The 19,338-nt window shown below is 41.5% G+C and overlaps 1 protein-coding gene across 2 annotated transcripts in view; it reads right to left on the reverse strand.

Annotated features, from left to right (window-relative positions):
* The window catches only part of EDAR (ectodysplasin A receptor), a 73,232-nt gene that overhangs the window by 11,974 nt on the left and 41,920 nt on the right, over positions 1-19,338 (reverse strand). For both annotated transcript variants that reach the window (XM_021414381.1, XM_021414372.1), the window contains exons 2-5: positions 15,999-16,067; positions 15,166-15,288; positions 13,775-13,956; positions 9,666-9,751 (exon numbers count right to left, since the gene is read on the reverse strand). In XM_021414381.1, the coding sequence (XP_021270056.1) occupies positions 9,666-9,751; positions 13,775-13,956; positions 15,166-15,288; positions 15,999-16,049 (442 nt within the window). In that variant the 5' untranslated portion in view covers positions 16,050-16,067. The remainder of the gene's footprint in view (positions 1-9,665; positions 9,752-13,774; positions 13,957-15,165; positions 15,289-15,998; positions 16,068-19,338) is intronic.

Raw genomic sequence — 19,338 nt, forward strand, 5'->3', positions numbered from 1 at the left:
GGGAGGTTGTCCAGTGGAGATTTTCCTTGACTACCTTTTACAGTTAAGTTTAAAAGTCAGTTAATATTTTTATTAATCTTTCATATGGTGTCACACACCACATTTTCAGAGCAGTAAACCAAAGTCATAAACTAACATCTTTTCACAATACTAGACAATAGTGAATATTACTGGGAATAAGGTTGTTGATGAGAATGTTGTATGAAAATACAGGGTGGTATTGGCATAGAATTCCAAGAAAGGCATGAAAACATTGGGTTTGGAAGAAAACATTCTCTTGATTCTCAAATAATTTTTCAGATAATTGGTAAGGAGGTTATGCAAACAGTCACTATGAACAGCCATGGAAAACCATCCTCTGGCTGGGAGCGGGGATAAGAAATCCCTTCTGCTTTGTATTAGCTGTCCACAGAAAAAGTCCAGTGATGACATTTAAATTCAGCAGACTTAAAGCCAGAAGACTACTCCAATCACACAGCACATGGCTCAGCAAGCTGGTGTGGCAGCTAAAGTAGCTGAGAGAGAACTCACCAAGCCATTCTTTTGACCCAGTAAATATCAGGAGAAATTCAACCCACTAGGTAAAGTTGACAGGAAATTAAGTGGCCTAGAATAGTCTGAGAAATGTTCCATGGTTAAGTACAAAGAAATGTACATGCTCTTCAAATTAAGAATAATGTTTTCCAAAAAAAAAAAAAAAGGAAAAAAAAAGATATTACCTAACATAAAATGTGGCTGCATGTAGTGAATGCAAAATGTACATTCTTAAAGTGGCCACAAAGTACAAGTTGCAGATGTCTTCAAAAGATATTTTCTTTAACAATGGTAAAATTTCTTTCAAACGTAATTTCTTGAAAGGAAATGAACTCATTTGTTATGAAAACTGAAGTCATTTTTGAATCTGAAGAAGTGTTTTCATGAAGTTTTAAATACACTAATTTGTTAATTCAGATGCTTTTAGCATTATGTAAATGACAGGCAAACTGCATAAATCTTGCCTCTGGTCCCTTCTCTGTGACAGAGTTCATTCTTGGAGTAATTATTTATAAGCTTCAGAACCTGCAGTGCAGCAGTGGAGCATCTACACGTCAGCAGATGAAGATGCCAACCTGTCTGTAATGGAGGTTAAAGACAGGTACTTTGTAAGACTGCCACTAACTCTTCACAAACTGAAATGAATCACCCTTAGTTTCATCCTATATATTTACTCATCTCAGCTGAGCAGTGGAGGCAATCTACTTAACGGCCAGTGCTGCAGCCGGAGACATGTCTGTTCTTTCATGTCCGCTGCTACTAGGCTTATGCCTCTTCTTGCTGCCCCCTGGCAAACCCAATTACAGACAACTGCAATTCTGTGCAGTTCTTACAGGCTGCAACAAGTCAACAGCAGCTTTCTTTCCACTGCCTTTCAATGAACAAACCGCTCTGCTTTGTTTGCCTGCAGTTTATCTAACAAGCTTGAGTTCATCTACTTTACAAGCAGGGTTTATCACACTCTCTTTTCCTTCATTTGAAACATGGAGTATTTGAAAGATTTCTGCCTAATCCTTCAATAATTCAATCACTTGATATTGGTAACGCGAGGTTTTTCATCTGTGGAAGGAGAGCCGAGGTGGGACACCAAGGAGCAGCACTTCAAAGGAACGGTAATGGGGAAAGCCATCTGTTTGTCCTTCAACATCACTGCCCACCCTACACACACACTGGAGCCTCCCCAACACACAAAGGTGGTCATCTTCATCTTTGGAAGAGCCTGCATAAGGGATTTTCCTTTGGTTACATGGGAATGGGGATATGTCAATTCTGTGCTGTCTATCGTGGCAAGAGTTAGGCTGACGCTAAGACACAATGGCCTTTTACATAGGCCTGTGTGGGAGTTAGATAATATGCATATTTTAAGTCTATTATCAAATTTAATAATTTGGCATATTCATTATGAGCCAAGACTTTTCTTTAGATGTGGCTTAGAAGCAAATGCCAGCTCATGCACCTGCACTACAAGGGGAACCAAAAATGCCAGCTTCTGCAGAATTTCAGTTCATGCTTTTTTTGTGTGAGCAAAAAGAAGCAAAGCAACAAATAGAAGCAAAGCAAAGTCTAGCAGTACACCATGACTCCAGTGTCAGTTGTTCCTGTGCACATCCACTTTTGTGTCCAGATTACATTATTAACTCTGGTTCCAATATAGATGTCACTTAAATATTCTATGAAGATAGAGCTCAGGCAGAGACATCCTAATGTGCTACAGCACAACATACGGAAATAACTCTGTTTTAAGCCCCCCAAAAGACTGATGGCTGCAATATAGCTGTGCAAAAGAGTGGTTTATATTCCTAGACACCTGTAAGTAATATTATAGGAATGTGATAAAGACATTAGGAAGAAGGTCTATCAGTGAAGCTTTGCCATTTTTTGCATTATGTTTTTATTGGTAGAGTCTAAATACTATTTCATTACAAAACAGCACACACTGATTAAGAGAACAATCTAACCTGTATTCAAATTTGAACTATTTTTTTTTAACTTGAACTTAAATTGCCATGCAGACAGCCATTCGTCCCCATAGTGAACAAATGCACGGCAGTAACATAACATTTTTGTTTTAAGGAACTGTTCTGCTTTGTGTAACAGGGACCATTGCCATTGTTTATGTATCTCAAGGCAGATTTACAGCAAGAAGTGATGAACAAATGTGCCAGATCTGTGGGACGAGGAGGGCACAGGGAGGGGAGGGTTGCCCAACATGCCCTCTCACAAGTGTTTGTGCCTCTAGGAAATCTGGTGCAGTAGGGACCATATGTGCTCCTGACATGCGTTGCTGTAGGTGTCAGCTTACTGGTCCATGCAAAGGACTGCTGCTCCTAGCTAGCAACAGCTTTTTGTGAAGTTTATTTAATACTTAATGACATACTATAAAAATACACAAAGTGCGTATGCAACAGACTACCAAAGTGATCCTGAAATACAAAGTGTTTAAAAAATGCCTTTATGCCTCTATGTGTCTGCTCCTTGCTATTGGGAGCAGCTTGCTGTCTCTCCTATCGCACCCCACTTCCCACAGCCATGGCCCATTTATGAATGGCAATCTATACTCGTTACTGCCAACCAAGCTGTGCCTGCAGGCACTGTCGCCACTTTAAAGGAGTGAAGTAAGATAAAGCACCCACACAAATAAATAACCAGCAGCCTGAAATATGAGATGGAAAAAGAAATTATATCGAGTTGAAATTCAATAAAGCTAGAAAGTTTATAGCTGACAAAGTAATCGGAAACTAGATTATAACTAAATCTAGTCATAAATAAAGACCTAGCTATTTAGAAAGCCCACGTCAGAATTTTCAAATTAATGTCAATGTGTATTCAGGTACTTACAGACAAGGTTTTCAGACTTAAGGGAACAACACTTCCTATGGAAACCCTGTCCACTTGGACAGACATGGAACTGAAGCAGCTGTCAAAATCCAGCTGCCCTTTAAGGCATCTAATATGAACTTAGTAAACAAACATCAACCAACTCTAATAATATTACAAATCACATAAAACAGAAATTAGCTCAGGCAGTGGAGGACTACTTGACTGCTTTTGATTTTTCTGTCACTTTCAGGAGACATACAGAAAACCATAAGGCAGTTCAGTCTAGCATTTACTGTAGCCTCAGGCAGATTCTTCAGCTAGTTCAGGTAGTTATTAAATTGGGAAGAGTGACAAGCAAACAAATTCCCTAGTTTGAACCTTATAAAAATTTTGATAACCCTAACCCTAACACTAATTCCTACAGACTTTAGTTTCAGATCTGGCCATTCTCACTGTAAGGAGCCACTACTGCTGAGATACCTAAAAAGACATACTTTATATTCTCGTGCTCTGTAATGTTTTTAACTTTTGTTTTTGTCTCCTGTTATTTTGCTGAAGCAGGGAAAAGTGTTGATGATAGTAGGCTGCATGGCCTTAGTCTGACAATTTATTTACTGTTTTGTTTATGATTTACTAGGAGCTTAAATTGTATGGTGCTGGTATGTCGCAGGTAGATGAGATGGGACACAGCAGGATCGTGAGGGGGGATGCTCCAAAGTCCTCAGAGTTTTCAGGTGAGCTGCAATGCAACCAGGTGTCCTCCTGCATGATACCTGGTGATACCCAGGCCCAATTTTCCTGTCAGCTCAAGAGGACAAAGTCCGTACTTGATCCTCAGATCTTTTCCCTGGAAGGTTTATGGCTGAGGCTGGCTGATTTTGTTCCAATATTAGGTTCCTCTCCTAATATAGACAAGCCCTGAGGGAATGAGAATAAGGCCACACCACCAGTGAACAATAAAGCACTGCCTTCAATGTTTCTCCTATTCCACATGTGAAGAGGAATGGGGTGTTCAGGGATCAAACGACACCAAAAAAAAAAAAAAAAAAAGTTTGTTAGCTCCAGCTAACAAGCCTATTCATTTGTAAGCTTAATTTGAAACAGAAGGAAAACGTTCCAGTGTTGATCATTGATCATATTACAAAGGGACAAAACTGGCAAGAAAAGAAAATCAGTGATATTTCAAAGAATGGAGAGTTAAAACAAAAACCTACGAAATAATTATTTTTCACTAAGGCAAGTGTTTTTGATGTTAGGTTTGTTTGTGTTCAACACTTCAATTAAGGAGGCTGAGTCTCAACCTTAAGCACATGGGTATGGAAGTGACCCCTGAGGAGGGCTTGTTGCACCGAGCCGTCAGCCTGTTAGTACCTTGTTCTGCCTCATCTGTTCAGCTGGTTTTGAAGTCCTAACGCTACAACAACAGATACCATCTTTTATGTTTCCAGATGCCATTCACTCTCTGGTCATTCAAAAATAACTTGACTATGTTTGGTTTTTTTTGTTATTTCTCCTCTTTTTTTTTTTTTTTTTTTCTAGTTTTGCTAAGCCATCACTGACAAGTGTTAGACTTACTTAAAAACTTACACAGGTTGATTATGGCAACTGTTTCCATGTCTATAGCCGGGAAAAAGAAATGAAAGGAGTTAACAATATGCTTCGTCGATGCACACACAAGAACATATAGAGAAAGAAAACCCCCAATCACTTGCTGAAATTCCTTCAGTAATTTGAGTGAAGAAGTGTTTACATATTTGTCATAATTGAGTAATAATGACTTCAAAATATAATGTTCAAGATTTTCTAGCAGAGCTTGGTTTTGTTTTCCTCCATCAATTTTGAACTTAAATGGAAAATATCAAAGTTCTAACAGAAGAGCAGTTAACACACACAAACTGGCTGAGAACTGCAGCTGCTTAAAGATAACATCTCTTCCAGAAGCAGATGTACCTCAGCCAGAGAAACTCCATGTAGGTTAAAATCTTCTGTCTTTTGCATATTCTTTTACGTTGGATGAAAGCAAAAAAATAACCAACAACTCTACATATTTAGAGGCCTCAAGTGACTCCAGTTCCAAAACTGCTGACAGCAAATCCAGCACCATTAAGTGTGGGAAGCCACATCTTAAAGTGGTTTGGTGCTCACTACCTGCAATACATCATCCTCCAATTTGCAAAGGAAACCTGCATCCAGTAGCTGCCTCCGTCACTCTCTGCAAAGCTGCTAGTTGTCACAGAGGTATCACATCCCAGTCAGCACGGGTCACTGACGGCTCACGATGTCCCTCACACACTGCTGAAGGCCTCACCTCTTTGATGGTTTAGCATTGCGCTCCTCTGTGCCTGGAAGAGCAGGATTGAGGCTCATACACAATAGCCTTGAGGGCTCAAAAGCCTTACACATAGGCATTTCACAGTGCACAAGATATGAAAAATTGAAATCTTTATGGTGATGCTGACTCACTTCGGAAGACAAACTCTTTTCCACATAAGAAAAAGCCTTCCTGCTACGTAGCGGACATCCTCATACTCATATAAGCATACCCTTTGTTCCCTACCAGCACTTTTCCCACAAGCCACCACCAAAACCTGACATTCCTCACAGAGCACAGAGAATTGTTGCCTTTATCTTTCAGTCCAGAGCACTGCATTCTGGCGATATGGTTATCTTGATTAAATATCTGACCTCTACGTGTCTCCCCCTCCTCCCACTCTGATCCACGCTACTTGCACTTTTTCCAGCTCAGGTCCCCTGAGAAGAAAAAAATAAAAGCGACACGGGTCCATCATGGAATTTCCTTCTCACTTTTCATGCCCTTTGCACTAATATTACCATACGTTGGGACATGGGGTGTTCATCTTGCTTCAGCAATTTCAAGGTTTATTGACTGTTTAGGAGATGAAAGTTGCACAGCAGGCTCTTGGAGTTGAAAGCTGTTTGTTTACCCTTTGATCAAAACCAAATATTTTTCTACCAGATAGAATGTATGGTGAGGTGAGGTCTTTGAGGTTTCCCTGCAGCAAAATACCCAGCTCAGTTCTTGCTCTGGCCCTGTGTAACAGGGACACCAAGCTGTTCTCAGCCAGGTATTTTTTTTCAGCTAAGGATAACACCACTGTCCTTCAACTCAGTCTCAAACCTAAAGAAGGCCTAAAATGGGACTTCTCTGCCCTAATTTTTGTATCTGGAAGTAAAGTATTAAAGCCAGAGCTTGTCACACCTGGCTTCCTACTCTGAAGTAATTTGCCACCCTTTTTTCCTTGCAACACTTTGGGTCCCCTCTCTCCAGTTACAACAGAGTGTTTGGAGAAAAGGCAGTTCTGGGGAGCAGCACACTGGCAAAGTTTGCAAGGTTGAAGCTCCTGAAAGCTGTTCAATGCTACTCTGAAGTCTCAGTAAAGGAACTGAAGAGGTCTGAGACTATATGGACTTTGCTAATGTGTCCTGGGTCCTCCATCATGACAGTCAGGGGGAGAAGCAACGAGCGCCAAAAGGCAGAATTTCTGAGAATAGGAGCCATTCATACCAAAGAGTTGATATTATCCTTCATGCAACAAAAATGGCATGTTTCCTTTAGGGCTACATGCTCAGAGTGCAACAGTTAGATTAGTTTGGAATTTGCAGACCTCAAAAACTTATGGAGCTGTGCAACACTGACATGATAACTTTTCTTTTCTCTGGCTGGTATAATTTGATGGTAGTGAAGTGTGTGATAAATAAGGTTTTATATTTATATTTATGGTCTTTTGCTAACACCAGATTTTATGCTGACTGCACAACAGGAGGAATTCCTGTAGCAAGGCTGATTTTCCATTTGGAGTACCAGTTATTGCCTGTGAGCCAGGAAGCCACCATTTCAAACAATATCCAGAGGTTTAGACGTTACAAAACAAGTAACCTGATCTCAGTGATTTGAGTGAATTGGATTTTTAAAAGCTTTCTGGTCTATTCAACAGTTGTAATCAAATGGCTAGTTTCAGGGACCTGATTAAAATGGTAATGTTTACTATTGCCAGGACCAATGCTTGCTACATTCGTATTCAGTCGATTTGTAGGTTGCCAAAATTACTCCCAAGGATAATATATTTGTTCTTGGGTTTGTCAAGTTAAAAATGCAAGTGGTTAATCAGTTATATAATGCACATTTCCCTTGCAAATATAAGCACATTATATATAGTATCTGCCAAATACTCCATAAAAGGCAAAGATTTGTGTTTTGAATTGAACAATAGCTGTAAGACCTTCAGGTAGCTCCATGCCAGATAAGTAAGCTACAATACATCTGATACTACTGAAGATCCATTTCAGCATGTGCTTAAGACAGAGTATTGGAGCTTAAGAAGTGATTCACCTCAAATTAATCCTACTATCTTATGCCATCTTCTATTTTGAAAACAAACCAAATCTGGGGGAAAATGTGCATGGCTATACTGGCTGGTGGCATCTCAAGGAACTGCTGAGATAAATACCCCACATTTTGAAGCAAGACTTGGCATGCTGGAGGGGCAGTTTCATAGAATCATGGAATGGTTTGGGTTGGAAGAGACTTTTAAGATGACCTAGTTCCCCTGCTATAGGCAGGGACACCTCCCTCTAGACCAGGTTGCTCAAAGCCCCATCCAGCCTGGCCTTGAATGCTTCCAGGGAGAGGGCATTCACAGCCTTGCTGGGCAACCTGTTCCAGTGTCTCACCACCTACACAGTAAAGAATTTCTTCCTCATATCTAGTCTAAATCTACCCTCTTCCAATTTAAAGCCATTTCCCCTTGTCCTGTCACTACCTGCCCTTATAAAAGGTCCCTCCTCAGCTTTCCTGTGGGCCCCCTTCAGGTACTGGAAACTTGCTATAACATCCCCAGAGAGCCTTCTCTTCTCTAGACTGAAGAGCCCCAGCTCTCTCTGTTTGTTTGTTTGCCAGCTATCACTGTTGAAACCTTGTGTTTCTACTTACCTCTCCACCTTCCTCCCACTTCTCACACCAGGGTCCTCCACAGCACCCTTGCCTCGCCTCCTAGGACAGACCTTATATCAACAGAACCGTGCTCCCCCTGCCCTTGCCCACTCCTGCTCTCTGGGGCAGAAGCACAGGTTTTGAGACCAAGTGGGGTCCTGCAGCCAGGCAAGGAGAGGTGACAGACAACTGAGCAGCCATACTGCATATACATGTGTTGGAGAATGCCTCCCTCTGGACTGTCACCCTAGGACTCTCTGCAAGGTGGTATTTATCATCCAAGCTCCTGCACTTTAGGAAACGTAGTAGATGTTAATAACCCATCCTCCTCCTTTAAAGTGGCTTGCAGGTTACCAACCACACACAGTTCAGCAGCATCTGAACTAGCTAATTGCTATTTGTGTACATAAATAAATGTTCAGGGAGCTTTGTGTCAACAACTGCTTTCAAATCAAGCAGGCAAAGTGCTGCAATTCTTTTGCATGGCAAAGACTTTTAATGGGATTTTATTTTTACATGTATCGGGTTTCTCTGGGGGACAGCCTGTTTTTGTCCTTTTTAAAAATATTATTATTTTTTTGTATTATTATTATTCTCCTGATCTGCTCCAGATTCTCTGAGGGAGCATCCAACTCATTTGCTCCTTTGGAGGGAACTTAATTTTTCCTTTTCCTTTTCTCAGTTTCTTTATGCTTCAAAGGAGAAAGCAGTCTTCTTCAGGAGCTACTTCTGCATTAGAGTGCTACTGCAGGCTGTCTTTCCTTTTCCTGGCCTGAGGATGTCAGCTATTGCACACACAAATGGGAACTGCCAGGATGTCACACACACTTACATACATCTTTTTTCAATCAGCAAACTACAGGTTCTTTTGTCAATGAAATCCACAGATTTAGCTCTCTTATCAGTGCTGACTGTCACACTCCAACGCCAGTCCCTGTGTCACTTTGAAACCAAAGGATGTAAAAAGGTGTGATGCATTTTTACTGGTATCTATAAATTGTTCCACATTTTCTTCATAGTTGAACTAAAGCTGAACTTAAAAAAAAAATCACAGTTTTGCAATGTCCTGCATCTACTTGGTTAAATAACCATAATAAGTCCTGCATGGGATGTCTTAATAGATGAAAGCTGGAGCATAACTGAACAATAGCAGGTCCTAAAATCAAAGGTTCTGATCTCTTACCAAATGTTCAGCATTTGCTTCCTTAGTTGGCAAGGCTAGTTGGAAGCAGAAACTGCTTTACTGGAGACTTGAGTTATTGTTTGAACATAATAATAATTGCTGAAAGACTTCATATTGAGCTTCCAGATGATCCAAGTCAAAGCCAAATGAAATGCATAGAAATTGATGAGCACTTACATTCTTTGGTGTTAGGAGGTGCCAACAAGCATGAGTAGCAAACCATCCCGTATATGTTTCGAGGTCTGTTTTCCAGCATGTAGTAACTGAAATGAAGGGCAAGATGAGGCAAAACAGTGTAAATTAATATACTGCAACGGAGCATGGTTCAGCAGCAACCAATTATACTGAGATAAAATCATTAAAAAAAACACTTTTATAAGCAATTTGATGCAAAGATAATTCTTTTTTTTTTTAACTGCCTGAATAGAGACAGTGTTTCTGTTCTTTCTTTTACCCCTCAGAGGCAATTAATCAACCATCAAGACTACACGACAAGAAGGTATCATTGCCTAAAACAACATTATTCTCCTTGCTGTGTTCAAGCTGCAGCGTACAGCATGCCCTGAAATAAGACTTTTCAGAATAAAAGAACGTCATTTTGAAGCAGGAGTCTTTCAGGCAAGACCATCAGTTGGATATGGTTGTCTGATTTTCTTCTCAAGCATCATGAGAATAATCTCAGTAACAGAGCCAAATCTAAATAGCAAATGCAGGAAAGCACTACCCTTACAGGGAAAGACAGATTAGGATTTACAACCGTTTGGCTTTTTTTGAAGTTCCATGCTGTATAGTGCATAAGTAAGCCCTTGATCATGGAGTTACAGCATGACAAAAAACTTTTCATGATTTGAACTGGGCTGCCACTAAAGTTAGTCTTGGCAACTGGTTCTACAAGAACTGGATCCACAGTCAACCTAATGAGTAAAATACATCCAAATCATACACAGTGGATATACTTTTACAAATCACTTGCTAAATTTTAGTGAAGAAATGCATAGTCATAATCTATTCTATATAGATAAGAACTCAACATCATAAACACTACCTAATGATTCTCTGCTCCTGTACTGTCTGCATATGTGCAGAATGTTTTTTTCTGGAAAATTTATACATTAGAAAATTACTGCTGAAACTGTCCATCAAAATTGGTTGGTCATTAATGAATGACCCAGCCTATAAATAGGGGATACAGGTCCGGGAAATTAAGTACATTGAGTCACAGGATGGAGGATGGTGCTTAGAGATACCTAAAAGAACACATAAACTGAACATAGTTCCTCTTTTTTTGTTGGTTTTTTTTTTTTGCTGACATTGAAAGATTCACCTTCACTCTTCCCTTTGGCTCATGTGCTCCATCTGCCACTATCCCCTTCTCTCAAGAGAACAACTCTGTCTTTTGTGGGGGTTTGCATAATATTAGGCTGCAAAGCAGTTAATAAATAAGCAGTAAATGGCTGCCAAACCACAAAAAAAAGAACGGCAGGCCAAAGATTCATATAAATCTATGAAGAAAAATACAGGACAGTCAGGATCCACAACCTAATAGCCACAGTGGTTTAGGGAAGATAAACAGCCCTTCTGACAGTTAATTAAAGCAAGCTGGTGGAATATTTCTTGGTTTTCACCACAATGCAGAATGCTGTAGGACAGGCAAAGAAAACTGAAGAGGACATTCATGGGCAAGCAACTCCTCTCCTATGTGAGTAGGAAGTTCTGCAGTTGCAAATGTTAATGGTTCACCTCTGAAGTATTGGCAACAGATATGTTTCTGGCTATGCACAAATATTTAAAGCAATGGTGGAAGTGTCTGATCTCTTTATATCACTAAATGTGGAGGAGTGGCCCAATAACAAAATCACTAATTTTCATGGTGCTATTCTTGCACTACAAAACCTATTATTTCTCTTTCCTTAGCACTTGCCGGCTGAGATTTTGAAGTGTTAGAGGAAAAATCCGGAAGTGAAGGCTAGAACGAAAAATGGATGTGTTCTCCTGCTTAACAGCATAGTAGTTTATCTTGGGCTGATCTTGGTGGTGCCAAGTCACACTTGGAGACTTGATCTCCAAAGAAGAATCTAGAGCATCATGTTTAGGTCTTACTCCTGCATGGACCAGGGCACCTGGGAACAAGGCAGTGCGTGTTCAGTAGGGGACAATCTGCAGAAAGTAAAAGGGAGGTGGCAAGCACATAGGTGGACGCATCAGCTGCCTTACCCAGAACTGCAGGGAGGGCTTTTATTTGATTAGAAATTCACTGGCTAAATACCTAACAGGTCACACCATTGAGAGAGAGGAATCCAAGCTGTAACTAATTCCCTTGCTCTTGACCAACAGCTGAAACCTGTAGTGTCCCAGGAGGTTGGGTCTAAGTACCTCAAGAGGTCTGAACTTTGGTTTTGAGGACTATGGCTTTGGAAATAAGCCTTTACATTCTCCCCATGCACTCATCTTTTCCTTAGGCTGCTTTACTCAGCTGGTGACAAATAGCAAAGGGATGAGATGCCCACAAGCAGAGACTGCAGTATGAGGGACGTTATGTGAGGGAAGCCTGCAGCATATTACAGAAGCACAGTCCTCTTAAATTGCAGGCCTTAATTTTTCACTGCCTGTATCTTAGAGGCTATTTGAGGACCAGCACCAAGGTGAAGGAGCACTCTGCTCACTGCCACTCATCCAGGTGGTGCTTGGCTTTCCCTGTGCCACTGGGGCAATGGTAAAGAGTGGCCAGTCAATACTGCCTACTAGCTCCTATGCTCTGATACAGAGGCTCTGCATTTCCCCACCATGACATAGATAGATAGAATTTCTGGGCTCTCCAAGTTGCATCAAGAAGGCTCCAGGCCGTGTTTTAGCCCATATTTAATTTGTCTTCAGAATTTCACCTCTTTGAACTCAGAGTGAGTGCTTGTTTCTCCTTAACTGCTGGCCATGCCATACCATCCCAGGAGCTGCACACAGCCCGACTCCAACCCAATTTCTGCTACAGGTTGCACCTGTGCAAACACAATGTTTTCAGATTATTCCCCAAGTACCAGCTGTGCAAGCTGATTATTTTCAGCCAGCACCCCACTCCCACCTGGGTGACCTCATTAGTCCTGACAAAATTGCAAAACAGCAACTGTGGCCACTATTTAACTTTCTTGCTCTTTATGATGTATGAGGGGAAGTCAAGAGGGGTTTTTTTTAAAATCACATCATCAGTTTGCTTGGCTGGCAGTTAGACAAGCCCTTCTTTTTATTTGTAAACTGTGAAAATTTCACACAGACTTGCTGATATAATAAACCTGGAGTCTTGCAGGGCCTCTTTAGCAGTTTCCTGTGCTATAAGCTGTGCTGTGTCTGCAAACTGCACAAAAGCAAATGCTGGGAGGACGTACGCATCTAAACTAAAGAGGTGTGCAGGCAGAAATAGAAAAGGTAGGTAAGGTGAATTTGTATTATAGAATATTTACTTACAAAAAAATGTTGCAAAAGCAAATTTAAGTTTGGGTTTGCAGACTTTAAAAGGAAATATAATCAATAATAGATTACTAACGTATCTGATGTAACAAACTGCTTTCTCACCATTACTATCACAATTATACTGAGATTAACAGGCCATTGAAAAGATGGACTTAATAAAACAGCATCTATTTTAGCTTCTTCAATGAGCCCTGGAACTTGTTTTTACTCTGTATAACAGCACACGCACCACATTAGCAGCTCCTTAGACCCCTTTCTCTTTGTTGACTAACCATGACCCTGAGAGACTAACATTGCCTTGGTGAACCTCCTCCTAACAGCTATGTGAGCTAATGCTGTCAGCTACTGACAAATTTGCCAGCTGGCCACACTTGGGAGAGGAGATATGTTCTCGAGCACAGACTTCCAGTGCCAGCATGGAGCCTACAGGGAATCCAAGGCATCTTCATGGAGCTCATTTGTAGGATGCAGAACCCACAATATGGCTTCTGACGTTGCTGTTGGAGGCCAAGCAGGATGTCTTGGAGAGTCTACAATGTTACCGCACACCTATAGTACAGGAGCTACTCCCTTTCTGTTTCTAGTAAGAGAAGTTTCAGTTTTTCCTAGCTTTTTTTTTCCCAGCAGTTGTTTCTTCAATCAGTGAGATTGCAGTAAGATGGGTGACATCTCTTGATTTACTAGATTCACCTATACTTTTGAAACATTTCAATTTATTGTTGTACCTACAATCAGGACATGAATGAAGCTGTCAGAGATTTTGATATAAAAGAAGTATTTTGCAGCTCAACGGGCAGAGCAAAGGTCTGTGGTTGTATCCTTACCCTGGGAGACAAGGCCCGCACTCTGCATCATTCTCCTGATCTCCTGGTGTCAGGACAGTGGCTCGAAAAAATCCCTCACAGTCTTTGTGTCGCCTGCATATCTGGTAACCTCCTCTGGAAAACTTCTCTGATGGGCAGGGAATGCAGCCATAGTCCTCGTCTTTGGTGCCATACCCACATGTCTGCAACAATACAAAGTCATTAGAAAACGGGTTGTGCTGTATGCTGTCCCCTAGGAAAAGGGAATGTAATATCTGGCATGATGTAGTGTTAAGCTCTTTAATGTCTGTCTGAAAAAGGTCAGGGAAGTACATAAGGATGTTGCACACTATGTCCTGGAGAGGGAACAGGGAATCTGAAACATCGTACTCCTTAACAGTGACCCCTTAGGGCTATTTAAATCATGTTGCAGTCTTGGAAGTGAATTTCAGCTGTTCAGATAAAAAGCGAACTGTAATTGGAGAGTAGAGAACAAAATTACAAGGGAAGCAGTTTCAGCAGGGATATTGGTGATCTTGCTTTCATGACAGGTGAGGTCACAAGGACCACTAGAAAAGGTGAAGTTTGTATGAGGTTTGGTAACCTCTGAGCTCACGTGTCTTGGATGAACATTGTGTTTAGATTAAATAAAACTGGTATGAAGTGGTTATTATTCAATCATCCTTGATCAGGACTACCAACTGTGTGAAATTCTTGCAATGGGATGTTTATAACATTAAAACCAAACAGGATTTCAGTAATTTATTTTTTAATATGCAACAATTATCTGCTATAAATCAAATGGTTACTTAGGAACCATAATTTAAAATGTGGCAGAAGCTTCCAAGTTCCTCTAGTGCCAAAATATCTTAGTGGGAGAGCAAAATTAAATTCTCTGTGTGGGGGCCAGAGAGCATGCCAGAGCAACCTATTTATCACACAATGCTAGAACGGCACTGTCAGATTTTAAATAGCCGTTGAGATGAGAATGTACTGGCAGAGAATGTGTGTGAAGCTTTTACGTTACAATGCTTAAAAATATATGAATTTTAACAGGCAGGGCCTGGGATGTGGCTTATGGGCGCATGGGGCCATGCTCCCATAGCACTCTTGTACATGAGTGCTCCCATATAAGAAAGGCGTGGCCTCAGTGGCACATTGCTCAAGAATCTGTTTCTTTCTCCATTTTCTCTCATATCAAAGCATCACCACCATGTAACAGAACATTTGTTTTTAGGCAGGACTAATTGCATTTTCCATCCTAAAACTTCCCACCAGCAAGTTAAGTATGGGAGTGTCTTGCATTGCAGACCAAGTGCATCCTCAGTCCTCTTGGCCACCCCACAGAATTCCCATCTGGAGCTCAATGCGTGTCCCCAAACCAGCAGAGTGGGCTGAGATGCTAAAGTTACCATGTATGGCTCTTCACCCGGCTCGCACTTGGGGCAGTCGTGGCACATGCCGGTGGTTTGGTTGTAGTATTCGTTCTCACCGCAGTTGGAGTATTCAGCGCTGGCAGAGTACACCAAGGAAACCTGCACCAGAGACACTGGGGTGTTACTGTCAGTGTCACCACCTCCCTCTCATACACCTTGTCCCCACCCCTTGCCCAGCCACTAGGGTGGGGCTGGCACTGTACCACAAAACATCCCTAAAGCTATGTGGGATGGAGGAGGCCATGGATTTCAGCAATCTGGTCCTGTTACAAGTTTCTCAGAGAAACGACCTTTGTGCCTGCTATCACAGCTGCTCCTCAAAATATTGAAGGCTGTGGTTCCCAATCTATTAATTCTCCTGTTACCTAGCACAGCAAGTGCACGAGTTTACTCCCTTACCCCTCACAGTTTTAATGAGTGTTCAAAAATATAACTGCAAAGGATAACTATAACAACCTGAGATAATGAGCTGCCTCAATCACAATACGGTTTCATGTGACACATCAGCCTGGTGGGCCGGAGCAGATGTCCTTTCTGCTTCTGCTCCTTTTTAGGTCCTTCTCCTCCACCCTCCTCCTCACTGACCCCTCCCACACTGAGAAATAGAGATTTGGACAGATGTTCCAGTCTAAGCAGCACTGAAGGAGATGCTTGAGTGCTTTATTGACTGGAAACTGATCACTGCTTCAAAGTCCAGTGCTCAGTCACCTGTAGATGTGACTTGGCAATTTATAGATGTTTGCAAAGACTCAAATGGACCCCAGTTATCTCTGTGCACTGGAAATACCTACAAACATGTTGATACCTACCACCAGAAAAGGGAATACGTGAGTCCATTTACGTTCACCCAGGTGAGCCATGTTCTCTTGGTATTTTACCTAAAAAGACAGAATTGGTGATTGTTTATGAACATTAGTAAATACGTGTGTGTGTGTTGCCAAAATAAGAGCAGAAGGGCTCATCACCAGAACACAGGTTATACGGCAGCAATGCCCAGAGTTATACAGAGATCTAAACAAAAGGGGGGAGATGTGCACGTGCACTCCCACACACACTGCACATCTGCCTTTCTGAGAAAGCATGCAGCAGCCTGGTGTTGCAACCGTCATAAAAATCAGTCAGAGATGAGGAGTGAGCTCTGAACTCTGGCACTTCTTGGGCTTAATGAGAAATCCTCCTGTGGAGGAAGCGAGAGCTGCATCCTGACCACTAAATATAGAAGGCTAGGGGGCAGTAGACAACCCTGGCTTGTGTCCTTGAGCCCACTAAATCAGGTTTGTCTAGGAAAGGTCCAGGCGAAGCGTCAAAAAGGCGAGCCAAGAAGTGAAATCTCTGAATTCTGAAGTACTGGGTCCAGGCCTGGGGCCCCCAGCACAAGAAAGACATGGAGCTCTTGGAACGGGTCCAGAGGAGGGCCACCAAGATGATCAGAGGGCTAGAGCACCTCTCCTATGAAGAAAGGTTGAGGGAACACAGGAGCACAGGCCTTATGAGGAGCGGCTGAGGGAGCTGGGATTGTTCGGTCTGGAGAAGAGGAGGCTCAGGGGAGACCTCATCACTCTCTATGACTACCTGAAGTTGTAGTGAGGTTGTAGTGAGCTGGGGGTTGGCCTCTTCTCTCTCATAACTAGTGACAGGACGAGGGGGAATGACCTCAAGTTGCGCCAGGGGAGATTCAGGCTGGACATTAGGAAACACTACTTTTCTGAAAGAGTGGTCAGGTGCTGGAATGGGCTGCCCAGGGAGGTTCTTGAGTCTCCGTCCCTGGAGGTGTTCAAGAAACATTTAGATATAGTTTTGAGAGACAAGGTTTAGTGGGGTTATTGGTGGTAGGTGGATGGTTGATGATCTTGTAGGTCTTTTCCAACCCAGCTAATTCTATGATTCTATAATTCTATGAACTGTTTAGCTTGGAGAAGAGAAGGCTCTGGGGAGGCTTTACTGTGGCCTTCCAGTACTTGAAGGAAGCATATAAACAGGAGGGGGAACGATTGTTTACAAGGGTGGATAGCAATAGGACAAGGGGGAATGGTTTTAAACTAAGACAGGGGAGATTTAGGTTAGATACTAGGAGGAAGTTTTTCACTCAGAGGGTGGTGACGCACTGGAACAGGTTGCCCAAGGAGGTTGTGGATGCCCCATCCCTGCAGGCATTCAAGGCCAGGCTGGATGTGGCTCTGGGCAGCCTGGTCTAGTGGTTGGCAACTCTGCACTCAGCAGGGGACTTGAAACTAGATGAGCTTTGAGGTTCTTTTCAACCCAGGCCATTCTATGATTCTACGAATTGATGGCCATCAGCGCAGGTAGATGTCACACCAGGGCTACACCTTCATTGCTGGCAATCATGGACCTGCTCGGAAAGCCCAAAGCTGCCTTCAGCAGAAAGCCTTGGCTGCGTTTCATTCCTGACAGGCAAGCTCTTGATATAAGAGGTTAAACTCAAGGAGGAAGCTGAACTTTGTATTTTAAGTGCTATTACAATGGCTGGAGAAAAATAAAGGCTGTGATCTCTTGTAAACACACGTGCTAATTTATTTCATTTCTTCAAATTCAGTTCTATGAATAACTTTGAATGAGAGCTAATGTTACATATTCATGTACTGGATTTCTTTCTAAGGGAAAATGAGACAGGAAAAAGAGGCACAAATTGTTTCTCTAGCATGATACAACATATTAAATGGTATTGTTAGAGTACATAATATGCCTTAGGGATTTTACAGCTTCAAATTGCAAATGTTTGCAGCACTTTGGTCCTAGTAGATATGAGCTGCTCTTTAAATTTTCCAGGTCTCAGAAGCTGTGAGGTTTTAGGCTCTCAGAAGAAGAGTACAATTGCTACTTTGTGCCACACTTAAGCATATAGTCTATGTTAGAGCAGCACTTCAGTGTTCAAGATAGCCACTAACATTTACATTTTTAAACACTAAATGGATTAAGTAAAGCTGTATCACGCCAGCATCAAGCTAGGAACTTGCTTTATATGTTCCTTCTAGCAATTGCGCTAGCTGAGACAGGTAATTGGGTGGGTGGGTGGACAAACTGAGTTATGAGTATATTCCTTTCTGCAGGAAATTGCACTTTGAAACCTAGAAACAAAAGAGAATCAGAGATAAACTGTCCTAAATCTGGAGGTGAGAGATGGAAAACAGTCGTGCCATTGCATGAACTGTCAAACACTTAAGTTGGACAAAGGCTTTGGCTATGACAGTATAGTTACTTGGAAAAGTTCCAGGGACATAATCTTCACACATATGTCTGTTAAACTGAATCCTAATTATTAAACAGCTTGTTCAACTTCAGCTATGAATATTATCAAGGCTGTTTCCACAGTGGTATTGCAAAGTCATCACATTTATTATAAATTGGGTATGGGCCCAAATTTTCACTAGTGAAGTCCGAACACTTAACTTTACACTAAAAACATGTTTTACAGCAAAAACATGCTTCACTGGCTTTCAAGCCGCCCAGATGTTTACTGTTTGGGGTACTTATTTGAAATCATAGCCAGATTTGAAAAATGGAAATGAAGAAGTCTAGCCTATTAATGTATAATATATTCTTCTCCATCCATTTGGTACTTATTTACACAAAATGTTGAAAGTGTCAAGTTGTACATATATACATACAATATTTTTCTCTTTCAATATAAATATACATGTGGGGGCACGTCTTGTGTGTAAACATACGTTTTTTCCTTGCATTCTATTATTACACATAGCAATACGTCAAGCATATGGGAAATAGTTTTTAACTGTAAAAAAAAGCAACAATTTGAAGTGCTGAATATGGCCAGATTAGAACACTAGGGGAGAATTTTTTCCCCCACACTGGAAAAACAAAACATTGAATTTAATTATTCACTCCCTTATTCAAGTATGCTGCCATAAACTGGCAATGTTATTTTCTGATTTGTGAGTGTGTGTGTGGTTTTTTATTTATTTATTTTATTCCTTTAAGGGTAAAAAACAAAACAGTTACTTTATTTTCATAGTGCAGAGGAGTTGGGAAAAGCAGATGTAGGAGGTTTCTGGCAGTAGGGATGTAGATAGCTCCTCAGTTGGAATGATACCTGCTGGTATGTATCAAGACATCCTAGGCTGCACCTAGGCTCACTTTCAATTTTCAAGCATTTTAATTTACACCCACACC

This window comes from Numida meleagris, chromosome 1 (assembly GCF_002078875.1).
Source record: "Numida meleagris isolate 19003 breed g44 Domestic line chromosome 1, NumMel1.0, whole genome shotgun sequence".
NCBI classification, from domain to species: domain Eukaryota; kingdom Metazoa; phylum Chordata; class Aves; order Galliformes; family Numididae; genus Numida; species Numida meleagris.